Consider the following 22838-nt stretch of genomic DNA (forward strand, 5'->3'; position numbering starts at 1 on the left):
GCAGTTCGTAACATGGCTGCGGAAAATATTACAATATCTGACATGGTTTGTTTTGCAATTCAATTTAGCCTGCAAGTCCGATCGAGATGAAAATCTCATTTAGGTACCGACCTTACAATCCATCTTTCATAGTAAAAGAAGAATTCTCAGAAGCCAGCCAGGTCACCACATCGCCTAGGCTACAAGGTAAAAGCTTCATCTTCTAGCTAACCTTTTCAAATCAATGCATATAGCCTTGCGAGGGGAGTGCCTATTTTGCCACAGGAGGCAGTCAATGACTTAAGCTCGCCATGAATCAAGTGTTACCGTGGCGACATGTCTGCTCCCACGTAACAAATGACTTTATCTTCCCACCCTGAAGGATTGAGGTGTTGCTGAATTGACATTCAGGGTTCGGGGGATACCGGATGATTCAGCATAAATGCTGAGGTTAAACCTATCAATCCCACAGCTCTGCGTCAGTCGTTACGCAACTAGTAAATGTGTTAAAGCGCATTATATTTATATATTTATATTTAGTCATTTAGCAGATGCTCTTATCCAGAGCGACTTACAGTAAGTACAGGGACATTCCTCCAAGGCAAGTAGGGTGAAGTGCCTTGCCCAAGGACACAACGTCAGTTGGCATGACCGGGAATCGAACTGGCAACTTTCGGATTACTAGTCCGACTCCCTCACCGCTCAGCCACCTGACTCCCATTAAACCAAGTAACCATTAAACCAAGTAACCAGTAAAGACAGTCAAACTTCCTGTGAAAAAGGAAATGCAGATTATTCATTCATTGTTGCAATGAAACATTTGAAAGAAAATGTAATCAATAGGGCCATTCATTTTACCATCAAGTGCACTCAACCGACCAATGGTTGCTTGTAGCGGCAAAGTAGCCATCTCAACACGTCAACACAGAGATGCATTACAGAGCAACTATATAGATTTTTTCATCACCTTTAGTTCACTCATACATGGAGTATTTTAAAGGACTTCTCACATGAACAGGTCGCTTGAAAACACATGTAGCCCCATTCAGGAGGCACAGGAGTCTTCAACTCCAGTCAGCAAACTGTTTATCAGCAACAATTCATCTTAATAATATTGGAATTCTACATGAACAGATGGATGATAGCTGTATTACAGAAAGAAAAAAAACATATTGAAATCAATACATCATGTGTACACCCAGAAGGTGTAGCTCAACAGTTTTTTTTATAAAACAAAACCATTTCCCTTTTTCTGACATTAAATCCAATCCAATCTGTCAAGTCATGCATCGTTTTAGTGTGCCCCCCGATTGTCTGCATCCAATATGGTTGCCAGGAAACACAGACCCTATAATATTCTACCTGTTCTCTTAACATCCCCCCACACACACACACACACACCCACACACACACACATCACACACACCTTCTGGCACCCCTCCCACAAGAAGCCGTGCTAAAAGGTTCTGCTGTGGAACCACTCCAGGCCACGGCTCGTGTTCTACACTGGCTGGGTGTTGCATCGCTCCAGGATCCCTCTGCTGCCGCTGAGGACCCAACGCTGTTCTCAGCCAACCTTAGAAAGACACACAAACCTGCTGGGAGGCCAAGATTCCCTCATGACATCCTGTTCCCAGGATGTCTAAATCATTTATTATTTTTGATGAATTAGCAGCGAGTAAGAGAAAAGGGTGAGCGCGTGTGCGGCCATTCATTTTTCAATCTATAAATGTTTCTGGTGTGTCTTGACTGCACGAGTGTTAAGGGCTTCTGTAGCGACAATGTAAATAGACAATTACAGTTCACAGCCATTGGGAAAGGAATCTATCCTAATGTGCTTGTGTGATTGAAACACGACAAAGGCCGTAAAAGTGCCTGTCTTGTAAGTGAGTCGCATCGTGTCGATTACAGGGATCCTTGGAGCTTGTTTTGAGCTGTACGCCGAGCAAAAACATTTGTTTTCCGTTATACTGTGACAAAAATAAATAAAAAGGGCTATGAAAGTAACATTTATTATATATATTATAATTACATCTAACCCTTACATAAGATGCGTTTTGCTGTCTAATCATAAACATTGGTTGTTTCTCACTACAGACAGGCAGTGATACTTTACTAGCCAGGATATTTCACAGCATCTGCTGGTAAAGGTTATGAACATGTTGTCTTTACAAGTCCCTTGGTTATCAACACAGCGACCGAAAGGTCAAAACGTGCAAGGTGAAACGTTGGTCTCTTCGGATTCTTCAACTACTTCATTGGCAGTAAATCTTCTATCCTGAAGGTAGTTCATAGATGAATCTCGAAATACTTTCATGCATTGTGACCTTATGTGGAAGCGACACACATATCATTCGTTGCCAAGATTATAATTCTCTTGCTGATGTTTCCAGTAATGGTAGCAAATAACATGGTTATCGCACAGGTAGAGAGATCTCACTTCCTGTTCCCTTACTTGTAAGGAAGGAGGCCGTATGGGGAAACACTGATGTATGTTGCACTCTTCTTTATATCTTATTTCATATTACATGTTTACATTGTATAGTATTGGCTAGAATTATTTAGATACTGTTGTTAATTTTCTACATCTTGTATTTAAAACTACATTTTTACCGTATGTACCTTTCTGCCTTAGTAAATTCCTTGTTTGTACGAACTTACTTGCCGAATAAAGCCATTTCTGATTCTGATTGTTTAAACATATACCATAAGTATACTATATGAGTGTAACAGCAACACATCATAACACACTTATCACCAATAAGGTTTCAAATAGCAGGAACATTTTCCTCTCATAAATGTTTTATTCGGGTGCCGGTTTTTGTGTTGTGTAATGTAGTCAAGTAATGACCAGGACAATGATGCACTGTCGATACTTCACCTCCGACTTGGGGGGAAAACACAGATGTTTGTAGCATAGTATGTTGAAGACTAAGGACCCTTACGCTACCACTGCCATTGACCCAGGCTGCTGCTCCATCCTCAATCCTATTGGATGCCACTGAGAAGGAGCGAAATGGAACTAAACCTGACTTAACTCCACCATCAGGGGTCAAGGTTTGTACAGGTTACCTGGCTGCAGTATCACATAGAGGATTGCACCTGACGACTTCAAAGGGATTGCCTGTTTGACTCGATGCACTACTCATAAATCACCAAGACAGGGAAGAACTGTTGGGGACGCCCATCGGCATAAAAACCATTACTCATAATCGGCTGTGCGTGGAATAATGAGACCTTGCGGTGTATTGGCTGGGTGGAGAGTTCAAACCACTTGATACCCTCCTGTCAGAACTGCAGCATATGCACCTTGGCAAACATGCATGTGTGAGTGGCCTAAGGCTGTGTTGCATGGATTACAGTCTCCCTCAGAACAGCTGGAAGACGAACGAGGGAAGGGAGGCTGGAACGTTTCAAGGACACGACCTGGGTTAGAACGCAAGTTAGTTTGCTTCCCTGAAATAATTGTAAAAATAAAAGGTAACGTAGGTGTCTAGAAAGGGTTTTGTGATTCTCTGTGAGATAGAACTTGCTATTTGCTACATACTGCCTAACAGACTGTTTCGACACCCCACCAATCACGTGCTTCTTCTCATCTTATACCTCAAGACTTCCAGCTCCTACTTCCTGTCCTGTCCTACACTGTCTTCCTCTTCCTCTCTGACTTCACCAGGCAGTACATCAAGAGAGCAGACATCTTTGCACAGTCAGTTCTTAGAACTTAGTATTAGTTATTTCCTGGAGAATAGTTTTCTGGTAAAGCTTCGATTTTACATCCTGTCTATGGTATTCCTGGTACAAATTATACAAAAACCTTTTATAAAGTGAACGTTTACAGTTATTACTTTTCGAATAATTGATTATTCAGAATGAAAACAAGGTTTTGAAGACACACAGACCGAGTTCCAATGATTACAGAGGGATTTGCCAACACTCGGATTAAATTAAATAATTATAATTGAACATTTCCCAATGTGTCCGTGTTTCATAAAGCACAGTGGACATATTTCAAATGCCATCAGCACCGTTTTGTCTGCCTCATTTCACTGTGAAGTGATTCAGAAGAAAACATCATGCAAGCAACATGTGTTATCTTAATAGACCAACTGCCATATCAACAAAGATTACCATTACTCATGAAGAAATGATGGGGCTGTGTTGAGCGCCATTTTGTGAAGGGTACACCTGCTAGCTACAGGGAGTCAGGTGGCTGAGCGGTTAGGGAAGCGGGCTAGTAGTCAGAAGGTTTCCAGTTCGATTCCCGGCCATGCCAAATGACGTTGTGTCCTTGGGCAAGGCACTTCACCCTACTTGCCTCGGGGGGAATGTCCCTGTACTTACTGTAAGTCGCTCTGGATAAGAGCGTCTGCTAAATGTAAATGTAGTGGTTGAGATATAATATGGACAAATCTTTTAAATATTGAAATAACTGGATTGACCTTTAGCATTTAAAGTATTGTAGAATATATTTTTGCTCAAAGCTTCTACTTACCCTTACTTACCGTGCATATTTAATATTAACATAAATATATGGTGGCAAGATTTCAATATTTAAGGGATTTGTGTACTACTGGTGGATTCTTTTTTTAAGCTAGGAGGAAAAAGGTTATCCATGCTGTCAGAGGAAAAAGGTTATCCATGCTGTCAGAGGAAAAACGGTCCAACCTAAAACAGTTCTCTGAAGAATACCATGCTGACATGTGAGTGTTGAGAGAGGGATGTGAGAGAGAAGAGATCATGAAGTCACAACCTCAACGCCTTTCAACTGACAACTCAAAGTAAAGAAAAAAAAGACTTATTGAGGATTCAAAGATGAACATCTTGAGTCCAAAGGTATTTTTATGTCCTTTGGGCAGTAACTGTGTCAGAATAATATCTTAAAGACCCATCCAAGTTTGCTATCTTGAAGAAGAAAATTTTAATTCAATTTAAAGCACAATTGGAGCTCAAGAAAAACATGCAGCTGGGAAGGAAGCTGGGACCACTGAAACAATGTATTCCAGACTATTCAAATGTATATGCATATTTGACGTAATTGACAATGTTTTACACAAATATTAAACTTAATCTCCACTTCGTGAGAACATTTGAAAATACAGTATTTGCTAGTTTTCAGTACAACTGTAAACAACCCTGCAAATAACGTAATTCCATATAGGATGAAGTGAGGGTGTGAGGAATGTGTCTGCGTTTCGATTAAACAAATCAGACAAGTGTAGACTTCTGTGACAGCTTCAGCTCTAACCTTCTTTTGTAAAGATCCAAATGTCTTGAGATATGACAGTCTGATATGCTTTCTTCTCTCATATCAATGGGGGGACGTCGGGGTCATCAACAAATCCAGCTGAAAATGTAAAGTCTTCTGTTGCCGAGGGATGTTGTTTGCGAGAGATCTCGAGCGGTCCCCCTCTGGTGGTCGTTGTTCTCGGTACGATGTTTGCGAAGTCGACGACAGAATGTTTGCTCGGGTCCACTTCCAAATGCTCGGCCCCCCCGTCTTTCCTGTGATGTCATAAAATGCTCAAGGTTAGTTCAAAAACTATTGATTTGGATGAAGTAAACAAGGTTATGCCAAACACTGTTGATTTGGATGAAGTAAACAAGGTTATGTCAAACACTTAATTTGGATGAAGTAAACAAGGTTATGTCAAACACTGTTGATTTGGATGAAGTAAACAAGGTTATGTCAAACACTTAATTTGGATGAAGTAAACAAGGTTATGTCAAACACTGTTGATTTGGATGAAGTAAACAAGGTTATGTCAAACACTTAATTTGGATGAAGTAAACAAGGTTATGTCAAACACTGTTGATTTGGATGAAGTAAACAAGGTTATGTCAAACACTGTTGATTTGGATGAAGTAAACAAGGTTAGGTCAAACACTGTTAATTTGGATGAAGTAAATGCAAATACCTAAAACGTTGTGAGAAAAGACTCAAATGAACTAGATTTGATGGATTCAAATCAGCTCTCACTTGGTGTAGTTGAATGGTCGAAAAATGAGAGAGCATGAATTATTCATTAATCCCCCACCAAAGTAGAACCTGTTAAGAATCTGTTCAAACTAAAGTTAGCCAAGTCATTCCTGGGGATCAAGTCCATACAATTATCTCAAGGGTATTGCTATTAAGAAAGATATTTCAAGTCTCTCCCGATAAAGTAGGTCATCACTTTTGCTGTAAAACGAGGATGAGTTATCACAATACTTATCTCAGATTCAATATCTCAGAAAATCTTTAACTGAGAACAGAGAAGGGATCTGAATGCAACTACATAAAGTGAAGATGTACTGTGAGTTGGTACTTGCTGTTACACTAACAAAGTCCCAATTATTTACATAAGAGAACATCTGCTGCATACATTGCTAATAAAACTAGAGAGGGTACAATTTCTGGGGAAATTGTAGGGTGTGCTTGCTTGCGTCGGTTGCACAGGGGTCCGTTTTTGAATGAAAATTTTACAACTGATTTCTGTATATTTTATATGAAAATGCATACTTATAATTTATAAAGATTAAATGGATTTAAAGAAAAAAAAAATTGATGCTCATTTACAACTGAAAATGCGAGTGAAGTGTAGAATGAAATAGATGTCTTCTCATTTCCCCTGCAAGAGGCAGCCTCATCGTTGAATCAAAACGAATACATTTGGCAGACCGGTGTAAAAATTGACCTAATCTCTATGACTTAAACGTCATTTTAAGTTTTTCCATTCTCGTGATATTTTCAGGCATGTAGCCTACTCATTGCATTCATTCATTAATAAAGAACCCCCTTTGAAGATTATTCTACGACGTTACCCGGCAGTAGAAGATGGAATCTTCTACTTCAGACAGTCCCATCTGCTAACTGAAAATATGCCCCCCAAAACGTAAATAAGCTTGACATTTATTTAGTGGAAAATCGCTCATTCATAAAAAGCTCACTGGTAGCGATCATTGTCAGTAACAACGCAAAATGCGATATAGCCCTGTGTGGAGAAGCTGCCCCGGTAAATTGTACTACTACGGTACAGTACTAGTAGACTACTGCTGTGTTCGTCTTGGTAGCGATTGCGTTGGTTGAATTGGATTTAACGTTCCGTTGTACGGTTTAGGCTGAAATTAATTATTTTCATGAACAGATTGGCAACGTTTAGGCTGTGGCAATGAAGTTCAGGTTAGTAGTTAGATAGACTTTTGATTAAGTAAGGGGAGTGCCGAACATGTTCTGTCGCCGTTTGACTTCCTACAGCTGTGTAGATGTTTTTGTAGTGTCTCGCGTAGGCTACAGCATTGCAGTGAGCAACAATGGTTTGAAACCACAGGTAATGATAATTTCACCCACAAATCGTTTACTTGTAATGTAATGTCATAATAAATCCTACAACGAAAATGTATTTGTGAGGAATGTTTATTTTAAAGATTGAAAACAGATGCATCATAGACCACTGTAGTATGTGTTGCCTCTGTTGTGGCAACAGAGGCTAATGTCATGATGCTAATGCTTCAGTGAAATAGTAGACTACCGTTTCCAAAAGTAGATGTGGGCCTACTTCCTTAATAATATCAGCTAATATTGTACATTACATTTCATAATTGTGTTTCACATCACAAAGTAAAATGAGTAAATAGTTATCACCCTGGCCTCTTTGCTTGTGGCGTTCCTGCAGCTGCCTTGCAGTAAAGCTATAGTTAGCCTAGCTATCCCCCAAGTTAACAGATGTGAAACGAATGTTCTGCTACAGGTAGTCACGCGAGTTTTCGTGACGTTAGTGACGTAGTGACGTTAGTAACGTCAGTGACTGTGGCTAGCAAATTAGCCACCGTTAGCTTCACTTTTCACCACAAAAATGCAATTTCTACTTAAACCATGCAACGGAACGTAAATAAAAATACAACCAACGCAATCGCTACCAAGACGAACCTTTTGACACCGCCGTTGTGTATGTAGTCCAAATATTGACTGATCCTTAGGGGGGCGAAAATAAATAATAAATAAATAAATATATATGTGAGAGAACAAAGGTTGTGCTCTCGCCGAAGGCTTGAGCACACCCAAATATAACTTGAGCTAATTTATCCAACAACATGTCCACCACACCTTGATAAATGATTTCCATGAAAAAGAAAATTACTTCATTGCAGTGCCAGATTGTGCTGTTTTTTAATCTTGAGAAGTGCTCATTAAAAACGAGTTATCACACCAGCTAATTAGTTATCAAACGGAGAAAGTTATGTTGTATCCAGTCCTACAGTCTGGACATTTCTACATGTTGTTGGGTAGGATGCAGTGCAATAATCAAAATGTCTCATTAGTAATACATTTTAGTGGCAAATCAGAGATCTACTAGAACGACTGATGTAATTACAATTCAGAACTACAGCTAGAGCAGTTTTTGAACAGGTGATGTAACGCCTGCTTAACGAGAGACTGTCCTAGTAACCAAGGTTACTTCGAAGGAAAAACCCCACATTGTGCATTCGCACTAAAAGACGGAAATATCTTCTTTCAATAATCAAACATCTGCATCTGGCCACTCCTTATTCACACTTTATGTTCATTAAATTCTACCCTTATCTGCCCTTTGACATTTTCTTGTTAGTTCTATGTAGGAAAATGAATCTAAAAGACGAAATGTAATTGGACTTCCTGGCAAGCACTGTTTTGATTGGCCATCTTGTTGGAGTGATAACGAAACTGAGACAGCACTGCTGCCCTTTGCCTGTTATTAAACCGCAGTATTAAACTGTGGCTTCATTCCACCTCCTCCATTCAACACACAGCAACGCAGCATCCGAGTGGGCACCACCATCGAGACCAACAAAACAAAAGCCAGTGATTTATAGAGGAGAGCGTGGCAATTATAATTTAATCTCACCATGCAGCCGTTCAAATTACAGTGGAGGAGAGGCAAAGGAGGGGCCCTGCTCACCACTTCATTACATCTCGAATTTTGCAACTTGTTTATTGCAAAGGCAAATTAAGCTGGTGGAAAATAACAACGAACAGTTGTTTTAGTTGCGCCTGCAGACTCTGGGAAGAATGCCTGCCTGGCGAATATCTGCAGAGTTGCCGTGGTTTAGGAAGTGGAGTCCTGCAGAGATGTTGTTGGTTTGTATTAAGGCTCGAACTGCATCTTTCTGTTTTCTGTGACTGAAATCACAGAAATGACACTGTGGCAGGGATGGAGACTTTGTAACATCATCAAAGTGTTCTGGTTTGCTTCAATACCTGCCACAGATCCCAGCCCAATTAGGTTTCGAACAAACTGGGCCTGTTGCGTGCTCTTATCATAATCTAAAGAAGCGGAGAATACAAGGACTAAAGAGAGTTACTTATGAATTTGTTTCTGTTCTTTCCTTCTTTGGAGTCCCTTTAACCAACAGATCTCTCATTGTGACAGCTAGGGTAATCCATAGTAAATTCATTATGAGAGACCAGGGCAAGATTAATGACACCTGTGAGCGTGGCCTAAATTTAGACTCCAAACTCATCTTTGTAATAGACAGGTAAACCTGGACGTCAGTGCATTGTAGACCACGGCAGATAAATAGAGTCATTAGTTTGGCTTGCGATAATAATGCACAGTATGAAGGAGTTTGGGGATGTGCATCACTTAAAATGGCTGACAGTGATAAAGGTTAGGGTAAAAAGGAGGACGATTATGAATAATCAACAAAGATGGGCAGTGACTGTAAAGTATAGTTACTCTTAGAATAGGGAGGTCTTATAAAAGGTGCTGTACAGGGTCAGCCCAGACCAAGAGATGTGGAAAAACACTCAAATTATTCTACAAGGGGGTCGCCAAACTCAAGCAAAACTAATTTGTTTTCACCACAAATAACCAGCTACTAGCTGACGTTAAATACTAACACTGTGCCTTGCAGTTTAATTTAACACCCCTACTGTGGCTGTTTATGTCTATAACTTTTAATGTAAATTAAAGTCTTGCCTTGCTCTGCCTAGTGCTGACAAGTAAATCCTTTCAACACAATCTCCCTTCCAGATAGCTCTCTCCTTCCTCAAGAAGAGATTTGCAATTGGTAGTCAAGCCAGACGTGATGGGTCACAGGTCACATTTAATCAGGTCCAAACGGCTCAGCCACTGCAATTCACTTGGCTAATAGTCACTGTAGTTATTTAGCACTTTTTTTTTTTTACAAATCTAATGTTCAACTTGGGTGTACAGGATTACAGTGCAGCCTTCTGTCTGGTTGATGGGCTTTCTGAAGGACAGGGGCACGGGTCACAAAATGGAAATGTGGCAGTCTGTTCAAGAGTGGCAGCCCAGCCCAAGGCAAGGTGATGGAGACTAATGAAAACCAAATAACAGGCTAGCAGGAGATCAGCTGAGGACCCCTGGGATCTTAGTTTGGCTTTGTCGAGGCAAACTCACAGCCAGAAGCAGATCTATCAAATATATATATATATATATATTTAAAAACAACAAGAAAATATAAAAAAGAAAAAAATAGGTGCCTGTTCTTAGTGTTTGTAGGAACAATGAGGCTCAATAGATAAGCATGGATGCCCCATTAGTAACTGTAGGTTCCTGAACTTCTCAAGATTAAAACTAATTAGGGGGAATATTACCAAACTGTAATTAAAATATGTAAATTACATTAGTTTTAGGGCAAATAAGTAATCTGATAAGCAACTTTATTTTGTTTTACTAACTGCATCGTTAACGTGAAGTGTTTCACAGTCCATACTATTACCCATAACATTTAGGTCCAGGTTAAGGTAAGATTTTGTGACGCAGCACATTCATTCAAAAAGGTGTCATCCTTTGTAAACCTTCCCAATCCAACCAATCCAGACCTTCACCACCAGCACTCAGAGAGAATGCCTGGTCTTAGAGCAGCACTTGGATGCCATTTCCATATAAACTGTGAATATCTCACTGCAGTCCTTACGGCAAGCAGGTCAAGGGTCAGGGTTGTAAGACCCTTCTGGTGACAGGATCATTAACAGGCATCATCTGTACTCCTGATGAGATCCACCGTCAGAGAGTTCAATACGCAGCGGGAGGCAGGCAGGCAAAACGGCACTGACAGAGGTGTGCATACTGATTTCAAGGCTAAGACAGTCCATGAAAACTATGCTGGGCAATTTAAAAGATGCACAGTTGAGCCTTGTGAGGTGTTTAATGTTAGGCTGTTAGGCAAGGTCAGTGTTGCCATTACTCAAGTTTTTATGATTCATCATTGCATCCTCAGTCAACGCTGCAGGCGGGACAACTGATTGTGTTACTTGGAATGGAGTTCATGCTGCTTTATGCTTTACTTTTTTTTTTTTTTTTCATGCAGCGTTTAATTGATCAGGCAAAAAATATACACTTACATTTATTTATTTTTAATTGGGGTCATGGAAGTTAAGAGTTATTCATAAGCCTTGCAGTAACAAACAGGTTGGTAATGACATTAAAATCATGAGGAATGAATTAAAATAAATACCTTATCTTTTCTTCTGATGTGCATTGAGAAGCTTTTGATGGACGTGATGCAGTTTTTGCTGGCTTGATTTCACCTTGAGCCTACAATAGATTACAGGATGGAGTGAGCAGAGAGCCATATGGACATTTTATAGAAACACAAAGAGGTCTGTAAAAACACCACCTGGCATACTTTATGGATTCTATAAAGTTTTAGCGGACACTTCACCTCAGCACGGGGACATTTCGTTCATCTTTTGTTGAAAAAGGTCAAATAACCATCAACTATTGGTTGTCAACATGCAACGGGAGTCAGGCAAATGCTTGATTTAACTAATCTGACTTGCAGATGTGGACCGATATATTTTTTTATGCAGTTATATGTTTTATGCAACATTAGGCAAACAAAACATCATACCTTCTCAGCTCCAGAATCAAACACAACCGTAAACAAAGATAAATCACGGAAATCCCTGCCATATATATGTCATCACAAATCAACAGTGCCATCAACAAACTTTGATGTGATTTAGCACTCTCTCAATCATGGCTTCTGAAGTGTAATGATTGGCTGCAGCTACGCTTTCCACCTGGAATTCAGGAAATGCATCATCTGTTATTTTTCTCCTTCCCCATAAACCAGAGACGCGGGGATTCGAACATAGAGTCTTGGTCGCTTGCTTCAAGCACAAGTCTGCGATTGGAAGAAGATTAAAGAGCGTCTCCCAGGTTTAACTGCCCTGGCTTATTCATGAGCATCTGTTTGCGTAATGACAATGCAGATGATGTTGTGTTAAATCAGATCTGCTAGCCTCGGAAACTATATAGCCGTGTGTAGTCAACAACAACATTCTTACCATACAGACTCCCACAGAAGTAGAGATTGATTAGATGAACCCCAACACGACACTGATACAGTTATAAAACAATATCACCTCTACACAGAAACACTAAAAACACCCCTGTATAGAAACACACAAGGACACACAAACGGTTTTCAGTTATAAAATCCCTTGGTCGTTCTATGTGCCCCCTCCACACCAGCGGTTGATGCAGGGATGGTGTCGCGTGACGACAGCAGTGAGATAACGAGGTTGTCTGAACCATAATGCTGATAAATGCGGTGAACAGCAGTTAATGATGAAGCTCGTGGAGAATCAGTCCAAGTGCCAGTCAGAAGTGTGACGCATGCGTCTGGGGGACATGGATCTGAGAGAGCGGTTTGTTTAGATCACTGGAGGAGCGGGCATGCTTGATCATTGTTTATCCTAAATTAATTATTGATTTAAGTGTAATGGGGATGCTTATATACCAGATGTTGACTAATTCATTCAATTTTCTAGGAGTGTAAACATACAGTATGCAAGTTTCTTTGCTATTATGCTGTTATCATAGAGTCAAATTACAGTATTCAGTATTCATTTATGATACCATGTAAAGGAAATGATTCTTTTTTACTATAGACATGCATTCAAACCATACATACAACTTAATCTAAAACATAAATCACAGTATATTAACATAACAGATTGTTATTAAGTAAATACATGTATTCATTTAGCGGACGCTCTTATCCAGAGCTAAATAAATATAGTTTCTGGTTTTATTTAGTTTTCTCATATTGTAACGTTGCTGTTTAAGGTTTGAACATGGGGTGAAGAGTCAGGGGACTTGCTGTACCTTAGGCATGGTGAGGACCAGGTGACCGGTGGTCTGGGACCTCTTGGCTGTAGAGCTGTCTGGCTGCACTTCTGTAGGCAGCACCAGCTGGAAAATCTGGGGCATCAATTATTCACAAACTTAATTATCAAGATTAATGCACCGATTATGAATTCAGACAGTTACAGTCGGTCAAATGGCTTTAATCATTAGTGGGGCTTTTTATAGGTACACTTTCTAAGTTGGGGCACTTGTAAGAATATCTTACAGAGAGTGACTGGAGTTCATGGATCTTTACCAGTTCTCCCAAAACTGTTTTCCTTTCAGTCACGTGATGCTAAGAACAACTATGACCAAACTCACAGGTACAAACATCTCACGGCCCTCTCCCTACTCCTCCTGACTCCCTTCAACTATCAAAATAACAGGTGTTCAAACTGTAAAACGGACTTGATAGACACCTTGAATGACTCCACAGATCCGTCTCCCCTTCTTCGCTACATTAGTTCGTATTATTAAGAGATTTTATAGGTCTACATCGTTCCAAAGATTATGCATCGACTATTAATTCACTAGCGGCCCAATCAGAACTGACCCTGGTCTTAATATGCAGATCCATAAATCCTCTTGGAGCACAGCCCTGACATTCAAGTCTCCCCACAAACACCAGTTTGTTTGGGTTGGTCACAGTGACTGCTCAACTGGCAATATTTTATAGCACTTTTTCAAGGTCATAAATCTTTAATTTGTTTATTGCAGTTAAATAAAAAATAAAAAACGGACTAAACTGTTTTCGCTACGTCTAAACGTTTGTTTAATCAGGCTTAAAGGTCACACTGGTCTGTTTGAGGGAGATTAAATACCCAGCACTTGTCTCAACATGTTAAGGAATATCTTTCCTGTCCTGCACACAGGAAGTAGATAAACGCATCCCTAACACACACTGCCTTATGGTAATCAGGGAGATTACACACTGACTGATGGCAGCATGGCTGTGCTCTAACTGCATTGGACGAGCGCCATCTTTTAAAACTCCAAAGTTCACAGGCAGGAAATTGCTTCACAGATGTGCCATTAATTCTTTTTGTCAAAGTGTGTGGAGTCCTATGAACAGGATGTTTTAGGTTCAGGTAGCTTCCTTCCACCCACTGGAATTTACTGTCTCAAGTTAGAAAAGTATGGACCTTCAAAACCATATTGATTTGTAATAAAATGTTTCACTATATCTTACTGATCGGCACACTCAATCATTGATGTGGCACTCGAATAACTCAGTTGAATTAAAGCTAGAACCTTTAAATCACGAATGAATGACTGTTTTACCTCGTAAAGAGGTTCATAAATAACCGCACAAATGCGGCATACCCCCCAAATGCAACCCCCATTTCTGTTCTGTATATCCCAGCATCAAATGACACTTTCCTTGTCAAAGTCAGCAGGGCGTGCTTTACATTGACTCAGAAACTTACCTTCCCTTTGATTGTAACTCTAGCGTACACTGGTTGAATGTCAACATCCATGAGAGAGGTGTCCATATGTCTGTTTGTGGAGAATTACGGGAATGGAAGATGCACTGGTTAAGTCCATTTTGACTAAGTAATTGCTCTGGTTTCGGTCTTGTTAACTCATGATACTGTAGCTTACCTGTAGACTTCCAGGTCCAAAACCAGCATGTTCTTGTCCTCCTCGTCTCTGAGCACAAAACCTAGCCTATGAGTGACACCTGTGTGATTAGGCAGTGTATACAACTTCTACTGACACAAACACAAATAAAAATGTCTTTGTTGGCCGAATCACTTATCACAATTTGTAACTCGAGGAGCAATGATGCATAGTGTTATGTCTTTGCTCCTTGCTTAGTTGTTTGAGACAAAACGTCTTATTTTCTACTGAAAATCTAAAGAATAATACTAAAACACCTTATTGTTATTTGGCAGATCATACAGATGATCAGGCGTTTTTTTTGTAGTAGTAAACCAGCTACTCTCCTTCCTTCATCTCAGATGTAACCGGTGTAGTAAATCCTGGGCAGAAAAGCACGTTTCCACTTATGAAATCATTTTACTGTTACATCAAAGAGAGCCTTAATGAACCTTTTTCAGAGTAGTCAACCAAAGCCTCAAACTCAATTTGGCAGAATTGAAGGTTTCCTAGATCTCAGTGTGAGTAGTCACTGCTCTTCCGCTCCACCTCTCCAGCCACACCGCCATAAAACTACAACCCCCATCTCACAACTGATGGATACTGATATCATAAACTACAGGCAGAGACAAATTAGAAATAAAATCAGAGGTGTTTTTAAGGCCTTGACCTCCGACTTTCCCCGCCTCGTGTAATGGAGGGGAACCAGGGGCGCTCATTTCTCAGAACACAAACACCCCGTTTGAGTGTTGCACAGTAGATGTGGCGGTGAGATTACTAATGTACCAATCACGCCATTCCCCGGCAAGTTCTTTACCCAGGTTCGCTGACCATGCGTTTTCGCCTCCTACCTGCGACAAAGCAATACAATCGCGGGACTCGAAAAAAAAGAAAGGAAATAAAAACATATTGGAGGGAGAGGGAAACTGTAAAAGGGAAGATGTTGTGACCTTTTCAAAACATTAACTGGACCGCCTGATTGAATGCGTTTTCATTTCAGGTTCGGCTGCTCGTCGCTGTGCAGGGAAACTGGACCTCTTTCAGCCGTAGAACCAATTATATTCCATTACGGAGCACTCTGCTAGGCCCGCCATAACAGGGTAGTACTACGGTTTATTCAGCACTATGACCATCCTTGCTGGAAAAGCCATTTGGGCATTACGAAGCAGTAGGTTCAGGGAGAGGGACAGAGCTATAAACAGATCCAAGGTTTAGTCTAACATTCACAGAACAGTGGCTCCCGGTGCAAGAACACACATGGTTTTTGAAAAACCTATACGATTGTGTCAGTCGCTGTAGCCCAGTCCACACCTACCGATCCATGCATCTGATCGGCAAAAACACACTGTGTACCTGATAACAGGCCTTTTTACTGATCTCATCACTATTCTTGTTTTATTGGAAGATTGGGAAATAGAAATGCATTTCCTATCCACATTACAGACAGTGTATACACTTAACTACTATGACATTGATTGAAATAGGTTGACACTGTATCTATGAGTGTGAGTGTGTGTGTGTGTGTGCCTCAGGTGGCTGAGCAGTGAGGGAGTCGGACTAGTAATCCGAAGGTTGCCAGTTCGATTCCCGGTCATGCCAACTGACGTTGTGTCCTTGGGCAAGGCACTTCACCCTACTTGCCTTGGGGGAATGTCCCTGTACTTACTGTAAGTCGCTCTGGATAAGAGCGTCTGCTAAATGACTAAATGTAAATGTAAAATGTAAATGCCTCGACACACTGATGCAGTACAGTGTGTGTGTGTGACATTTAGTCATTTGTGTGTGCCTCGACACACTGACACAGTACAGTGTATGTGTGTGTGTGCCTCGACACACTGACACAGTACAGTTTGTGTGTGTGTGCATGCCTCGACACACTGACACAGTACAGTGTGTTTGTGTGTGTGTGTGTGTACATACTTGGCTTCGTTGACGTTCATCACTCGTCCCTCAGGGGTGATCAGAGTCCTGGGAGCCTTGGGCTTCTTCTCCTTCCCCCTGGAGGCAGGAAGCAAAGCATGAACATGGTGTGTGTGTGTGTGTGCATGCGTGTGTCTGTGTGTGTGTGTGCATGCGTGTGTCTGTGTGTGTGTGTGCATGCGTGTGTCTGTGTGCGAGACAACAAATTACATCAGAGTTATGGGGCCGTCAGGGTGAAGGTGAGGCCCTAGTCAGGGTGAAGGTGAGGCCCTAGTCAGGGTGAAGGTGAGGCCCTAGTCAGGGTGAAGGTGAGGCCCTAGTCAGGGTGAAGGTGAGGCCCTAGTCAGGGTGAAGGTGAGGCCCTAGTCAGGGTAAAGGTGAGGCCCTAGTCAGGGTAAAGGTGAGGCCCTAGTCAGGGTGAAGGTGAGGCCCTAGTCAGGGTGAAGGTGAGGCCCTAGTCAGGGTAAAGGTGAGGCCCTAGTCAGGGTAAAGGTGAGGCCCTAGTCAGGGTGAAGGTGAGGCCCTAGTCAGGGTGAAGGTGAGGCCCTAGTCAGGGTGAAGGTGAGGCCCTAGTCAGGGTAAAGGTGAGGCCCTAGTCAGGGTGAAGGTGAGGCCCTAGTCAGGGTGAAGGTGAGGCCCTAGTCAGGGTAAAGGTGAGGCCCTAGTCAGGGTAAAGGTGAGGCCCTAGTCAGGGTAAAGGTGAGGCCCTAGTCAGGGTGAAGGTGAGGCCCTAGTCAGGGTGAAGGTGAGGCCCTAGTCAGGGTGAAGGTGAGGCCCTAGTCAGGGTGAAGGTGAGGCCCTAGTCAGGGTGAAGGTGAGGCCCTAGTCAGAGGACCGGGCTGGGGGGGATTCATAAAGTGAGCAGAGGCAGGTCTGGTGAGAGGCCTTCCTGAGGCGTAAGACACATCCCTCCACATGTGGTGTGGCACTCTCGTCGCAGACACACATGAAACACTGCAACACGGCTTTCGTAGAGCAGCCTTCTGCACAGGTATGAGCCCGAGTTAGAGGAAATCACAGGAGACAGCGTTGTGACATAGCAGCAGGGAATGAAGCAGATGTCTCTCACACACGCACAGACACACAAACACCTAAGCCACCGCCGTTCTTGTGAAGAAGCAGGCGCCCACTATGAAGAGCCAGTAGCAAATTAATAAGAGCTCCTGGTCAAGGAGAACTACCACTTTAAAGCTATACCGTGCTGTTCCTTCAGCGCCCTGTGGGGATTTGACCATTAGAGGCCTTGCTGCGGTATATCAACCATGTAGGGCAGCAGTGAGGTACGACGTCTGACAGCAGCCTAGGAGAAGATGGCTCCTCTGTCAGCCTTCAGTCCCATAAGTTCCCAATTGTACAGTTCAGTTCTTCATTTAAACTCGTTTTGTGGGGTTGGTTTCTTTTTTTAGCACGGATATAGCGAGAGAGAGTGAGGGAAAGAGAGGGAGAGGCAGATGGATAGATTGACTTACATATAAAAGATATAGAAGGAAGGGAGGGAGGGAAGTTAGCAAGATGGAACGGTTCAAAAGTTTTCAACGTCAAACTTTTTGAAAGGCATATAAAGAACAGTTTGTCAACCCCGCCAAAGACGAGCTCTAACTCAAAAAAGTCCTTTAATGATATTCTTTTGTCATAAAATGTCGCTTCCCTCAATATATCACAGCCACCCACCCACCATCTCTCTCTCTTCCTCTCTCCCATCTCTCCCCGTTTTCTCATCCTGTTATTGCTGTGCGGGACTTTTCAAGGGTAAAGCATTGCACACCCCAAACAGAGGTCCCTCCTCTGAAACTTTTTGGCTGGATCACCCATCAGGACACTGAGTCAGCATGCCTCTCCTGCTCTGCTGGCAGGTTATGGACTCCAACCCTGAGGAGAATGTGTTCCGACAGCCACTTAGCAAGCCATAAGAAAAGCCACTACAGGCACTATGTGCTTGTTTTTAGGGCTTTTGGACCGAAATTGAAAACTGGAAAATAATTTCCATTTGACTCTTTCAGGATAACCTGAACTTTCCAGGGTGAGTATTTTGTTGAATACAGTTAATGTATTGAGGATATCTATCTGCTCAAGCGTGGATGGACAGCATAAAGATTTTAACTCCTGGCAAATTGCTAATGTTTCCCTTATTGTGAGGTGACCCGAAACCTAATTGTTCATTGGTGCATTCAAATACTAAATTTCTGAGAGCCACAGGGGGGGGGGGGGGGGGGGGGCTCTGCAGACAAGCAGACGCCAAGTTATCTAACCTCTGTCCAACATAAGACTTAGGAGTTGGCCTGCGATGACAGACAGGCAGGGCTCGGGTGATTGCTTCAGGTGACAGATGAAGGGTTAGATACACCCAAAACCATTTCTCTAAGAGGCCGTGGAAAATCATTAACCCAAACATATTGGTTTCTGACTGACCTTCTCACAGGACCTGCGTCAGGAACAGAAAATTCATCTTTCCTGACAACACAGTGAAGGATGGCTTCATGCATCAAGTCAGCGGACCGGGCAACTCAGAGAGGAGACAGGATATCATGATTTTGCACTTGAACAACACGTGGTTTAAAACAGGTTTTCACTTACGTATGGTGTTTTCGTTTTTACCTGTCAGCTTTTGTCACACGGCATCAAGGTTCCCTGTCACAACCCAGATATTATTATATGACCTATATCCAGCATGGATCTTATACTACCCTAAAACTATCGAAGCCACTTCCGTTAAGAAAAGCTACATGTCTCAAATATGTGCAACCTAACACGTTTTCCTTCCAAACCCACTAAGGCTCCATTGATAGTGCCAGAAGCAATATTGTTTTATCCTATTTGTAATACTTACGGAACAAAAGCGTGCCATGTCTCTGAGAAGCAGATGGGAGATGGGGGACGATCACAGCAGTGGGGAGCCCGAGATACTCACCCCCCACCACTTCAAAGGGAATTCCTATTTCCAAGGCGTGATTACAGCCAAGTAAAAATAAGCAACCCTCATTTGCACGTGGTGACACCAGCTTCCTCCAATACTGGTGCCTATTTTTACCTGAGACAAATTAACATCTTAATTCAGGTCACCACTGCCTCCACTCTCATATTAAACTAAACACAGCCACTCTTAAATACATGATTAACTTCTAAAGTAATCTTTTCTGGGGTCTCACTGTATAAATCGCTAAACTGTAAATGTCTGTGTCTTGGGTCCCTGTTTTAATATGGTGGCAGCAGCCAAAGGCTACAAGGGTAGAGGGAGCATGGCTACTGCCGTCACTGAGGTGAGAGAGAGACAGTTTGAGAAACAGAGAGACAGACAGAGAAAGAGTGAGAGAGAGGGAGACAGACAGACAGACAGACAGACAGAGAGTAGCACCAGGGAGGAGAGCAGGTACAAAACACACTCAATTAACACCCTGGTAAGTGGGTCACCTGTAGGGTGAGCAGGCCGCAATTAATTAATGGCATGGTGGGCAAATTAATTAGGGTTGGTTTACCCCCTACTCCTGAGAGAGAGTCAAAAGATGGAAGCTTGTGATTACCTCTGTGTCTCTCTCGTAGTGGGGGAGATGGGAATAGTCTGACTGACAGTGCTAGGCAGGAATGCTATGGTTACCAAATCCCCCAGACGTTTTGGATAGAGTCTATAGCAGTCCTGTGTGCATAATAACAGGACAACAGAACAGGACAAGCCATGTGCTTGGTACCTGTGGCTCTGACACAGTTAAATCAATGGGATAAAAAAGGTTGATGCAATAAGTGGTTAAAGATTTTTGTTGAATTTAACTCTGTTACACTTTCGATTGCATACCGTACAGCATTTAAGCTTAAGATGACAGTTAATTAAATGAAGTTCATGTTCAAGTTTAATTTGTGTGGGACCACATTGGCGTTTTAAACTGATGTTTATGTTACACTGACACACAGTGGACAAAGTAAGTAGCTGCGCTGACTTAAAGCACATTGACACTAGCATGACAGTGACCACGCAGAGGCTAGGAAGAATTCTACGATTTTTTTTGTAATTCATTAATTTAAAAATTTGAAATACATGTTCTGTAATATTTTAACAAAGCTCTCAAAAAGTATAAATCTCACACAGGCTCAACAGTTCTAATGAGTTGAGCTCAATAATATTCAGAACGCATGTTGTCCAACTGTCAGTTTATGTTTCATGTTTTCATGTTTATTAAGATGAAATCAGACAGAGCATCATTAGGGTTAATGAGGTTGCTGATGACAAGCTTTTCAAACCACCCTCACTTGCTCTCGAGTCTGTCATTAACGTGATCGATAACTATGACATTTCTCCAGGGCCTTGTTGACAGTTCAGCTTCTGCGGGCTCCGCCGCGTTGGCCGATTACATTTGGATTAAAAGAGGCAGCTGGCTAATTGAGGAGGGATGGAGGATGACGTACTTGGCATGGGAAGGGAGACCAGAGAGAGGGGAAGTGTGATGACCCCTACTCTCAAGAACATGGCCCTGGCGACTGACATCCCTGTCTGGGGAGTTAGTTTGCTGTTCAATCATAAACACAGACTATAAGAGACTAAAACCTCTGCTGACCTCTTAAGGAGGAGGAGGAGTCAAGGGAGGAGGGTAAGTGGAGGGATGAAGAGGATGACAATGAAAAAACAACATCCCCCCCCCCCCAATACCGCTCAGGAGACAGGTCCAAGGCAGTGGTGACAGACAGCAGACTGGGTTTGTGGCTGTGTGATTTTTCATACAAGGCGTCGTTGGCTACCTCTCTTTTTTCTTCTTCATGTCCTCTTGGTGTTGGTGGGCCTCCAGGCGTGATTCGGGAGTGAAGGCACATGGTTTCTCCCAGAACTCCTTGTCCTTCTCCACCGACGAGAGGCTGGCGGTCTCCTTCTCTGACTGTTCCACCTTCGGGTTCTCCTCATTACCTTCTGGCTCTGGGCTAGAGGTAAACAAACCCAAGAGTTATTTAGGCATATCTGGACCTACAGTAAATGCTATGCCGTCTCAGAATGATTTGTTGTGTCGCAAAACCCTGTTCCTTGCACATACACAGTGTTATTGATATCCGTGTACCAGCGCCCATCAAAGCCTGGTTTCTTTTCGTCGGTGAGGACCTTGTCATCCAGTTTGTCTTTATTGCTCTCTTCCTTCTCCTTCCTTCTCTTCTTCAGGTACTCCTGCTCCTGTTGCTTGATGCGCCTCCTCACCTCCTCCAATCCCTGCCCAGCTCGAATCCTCTCTGACCGGCCGATCTCTTTCCCATCTAGCCACTGGAGGAAACGTCATCCATAGCAACAAAGTGGACAGAAAGCATTAGATACAGAATTGTTTTTAAGCTCTCCAAGAAAGACAAACATATAACTGCAAAGAGAATGTAACAACAATGTACAACAGCAGGAAAAAGGTGGCTTTTACATACAAATATGTTAACTAATTGAAACATTATAATAAAATATTTGCTATCTCCAGCTTCCTACCTTCAGCTGGGGAAGGGAAGCCACTATGTATTGCCGGTAGCCCTCAAACTCAGTGCAGGGGTTTCCCACCAAGAAGAGCTCTCTAAGATGGAGGTTGCTCCTCAATGACTCCACACTGCTTACTTGGCCCACAAAGTTCACAGTCAAGTCCAGCTTCTGAAGACTCTCGCATCCTGTTGGAGAGCAGAGTACTATTACTCTCAAATACATACATTTTATTGATCCCGGAGATAAATCCAGCATTCAGGTAACACTGAGTGTGTTTTGATTCGGTGGTGTTAAAATTTCAATAACTAGTCTATTCAATGCCTTTTAAAATTCAAATGTCACTGATTTGCTTCCATACAAAACGAGCACTGAACAAGCATACCTTCCAGGTTTTCAATCATCTCGATGTTGTTTAAGGCGAGGTTAAGGTATTCCAACTTCTTCAATCGACTTACACTCTCTGTTGAGAAAAGGCCCAATGTCACAAAATAAAACGATACATTTGATGTTAATGAAAATCACACATGAAAATCTTTAATTCAGTTCAGCTGTGTTGCTGCTTTTTAAATAAAAACTTTGATCCCAGAAACACCCACCTATTTTGGGTATCAGATTGTTCTGAAGATACAGGATTTTGAGTTCCCTGCACCACCTGTCGATGTGTTCTATTTTTTCAATGTTTTGCTGATGCAAGGACACCTCCTCCAGCGAAAATATCTCACAATTGTTGTGCTCAGACCGGCTTCGAACCATCTCCTCTGTAACTGACAACAAAACGGGGAGAAAGGTTTATG

The 22838-nt window shown here is 42.1% G+C and overlaps 1 protein-coding gene across 1 annotated transcript; it reads right to left on the bottom strand.

Annotated features, from left to right (window-relative positions):
• Positions 1-5282: 5282 nt before the first annotated feature.
• On the bottom strand, positions 5283-22812 carry dnaaf11 (dynein axonemal assembly factor 11; the record flags this gene model as incomplete). The annotated part of the gene is made up of 11 exons (XM_067253756.1): positions 5283-5481; positions 11419-11498; positions 13077-13172; positions 14525-14594; positions 14700-14765; positions 16617-16694; positions 21342-21518; positions 21629-21849; positions 22057-22229; positions 22427-22504; positions 22641-22812. Coding segments are annotated over 11 exons (1410 nt in total), but the record flags the coding sequence as incomplete, so codon positions are not given.
• Positions 22813-22838: the final 26 nt, after the last annotated feature.

Source organism: Osmerus mordax, chromosome 16 (assembly GCF_038355195.1).
Source record: "Osmerus mordax isolate fOsmMor3 chromosome 16, fOsmMor3.pri, whole genome shotgun sequence".
Lineage (NCBI taxonomy): Eukaryota > Metazoa > Chordata > Actinopteri > Osmeriformes > Osmeridae > Osmerus > Osmerus mordax.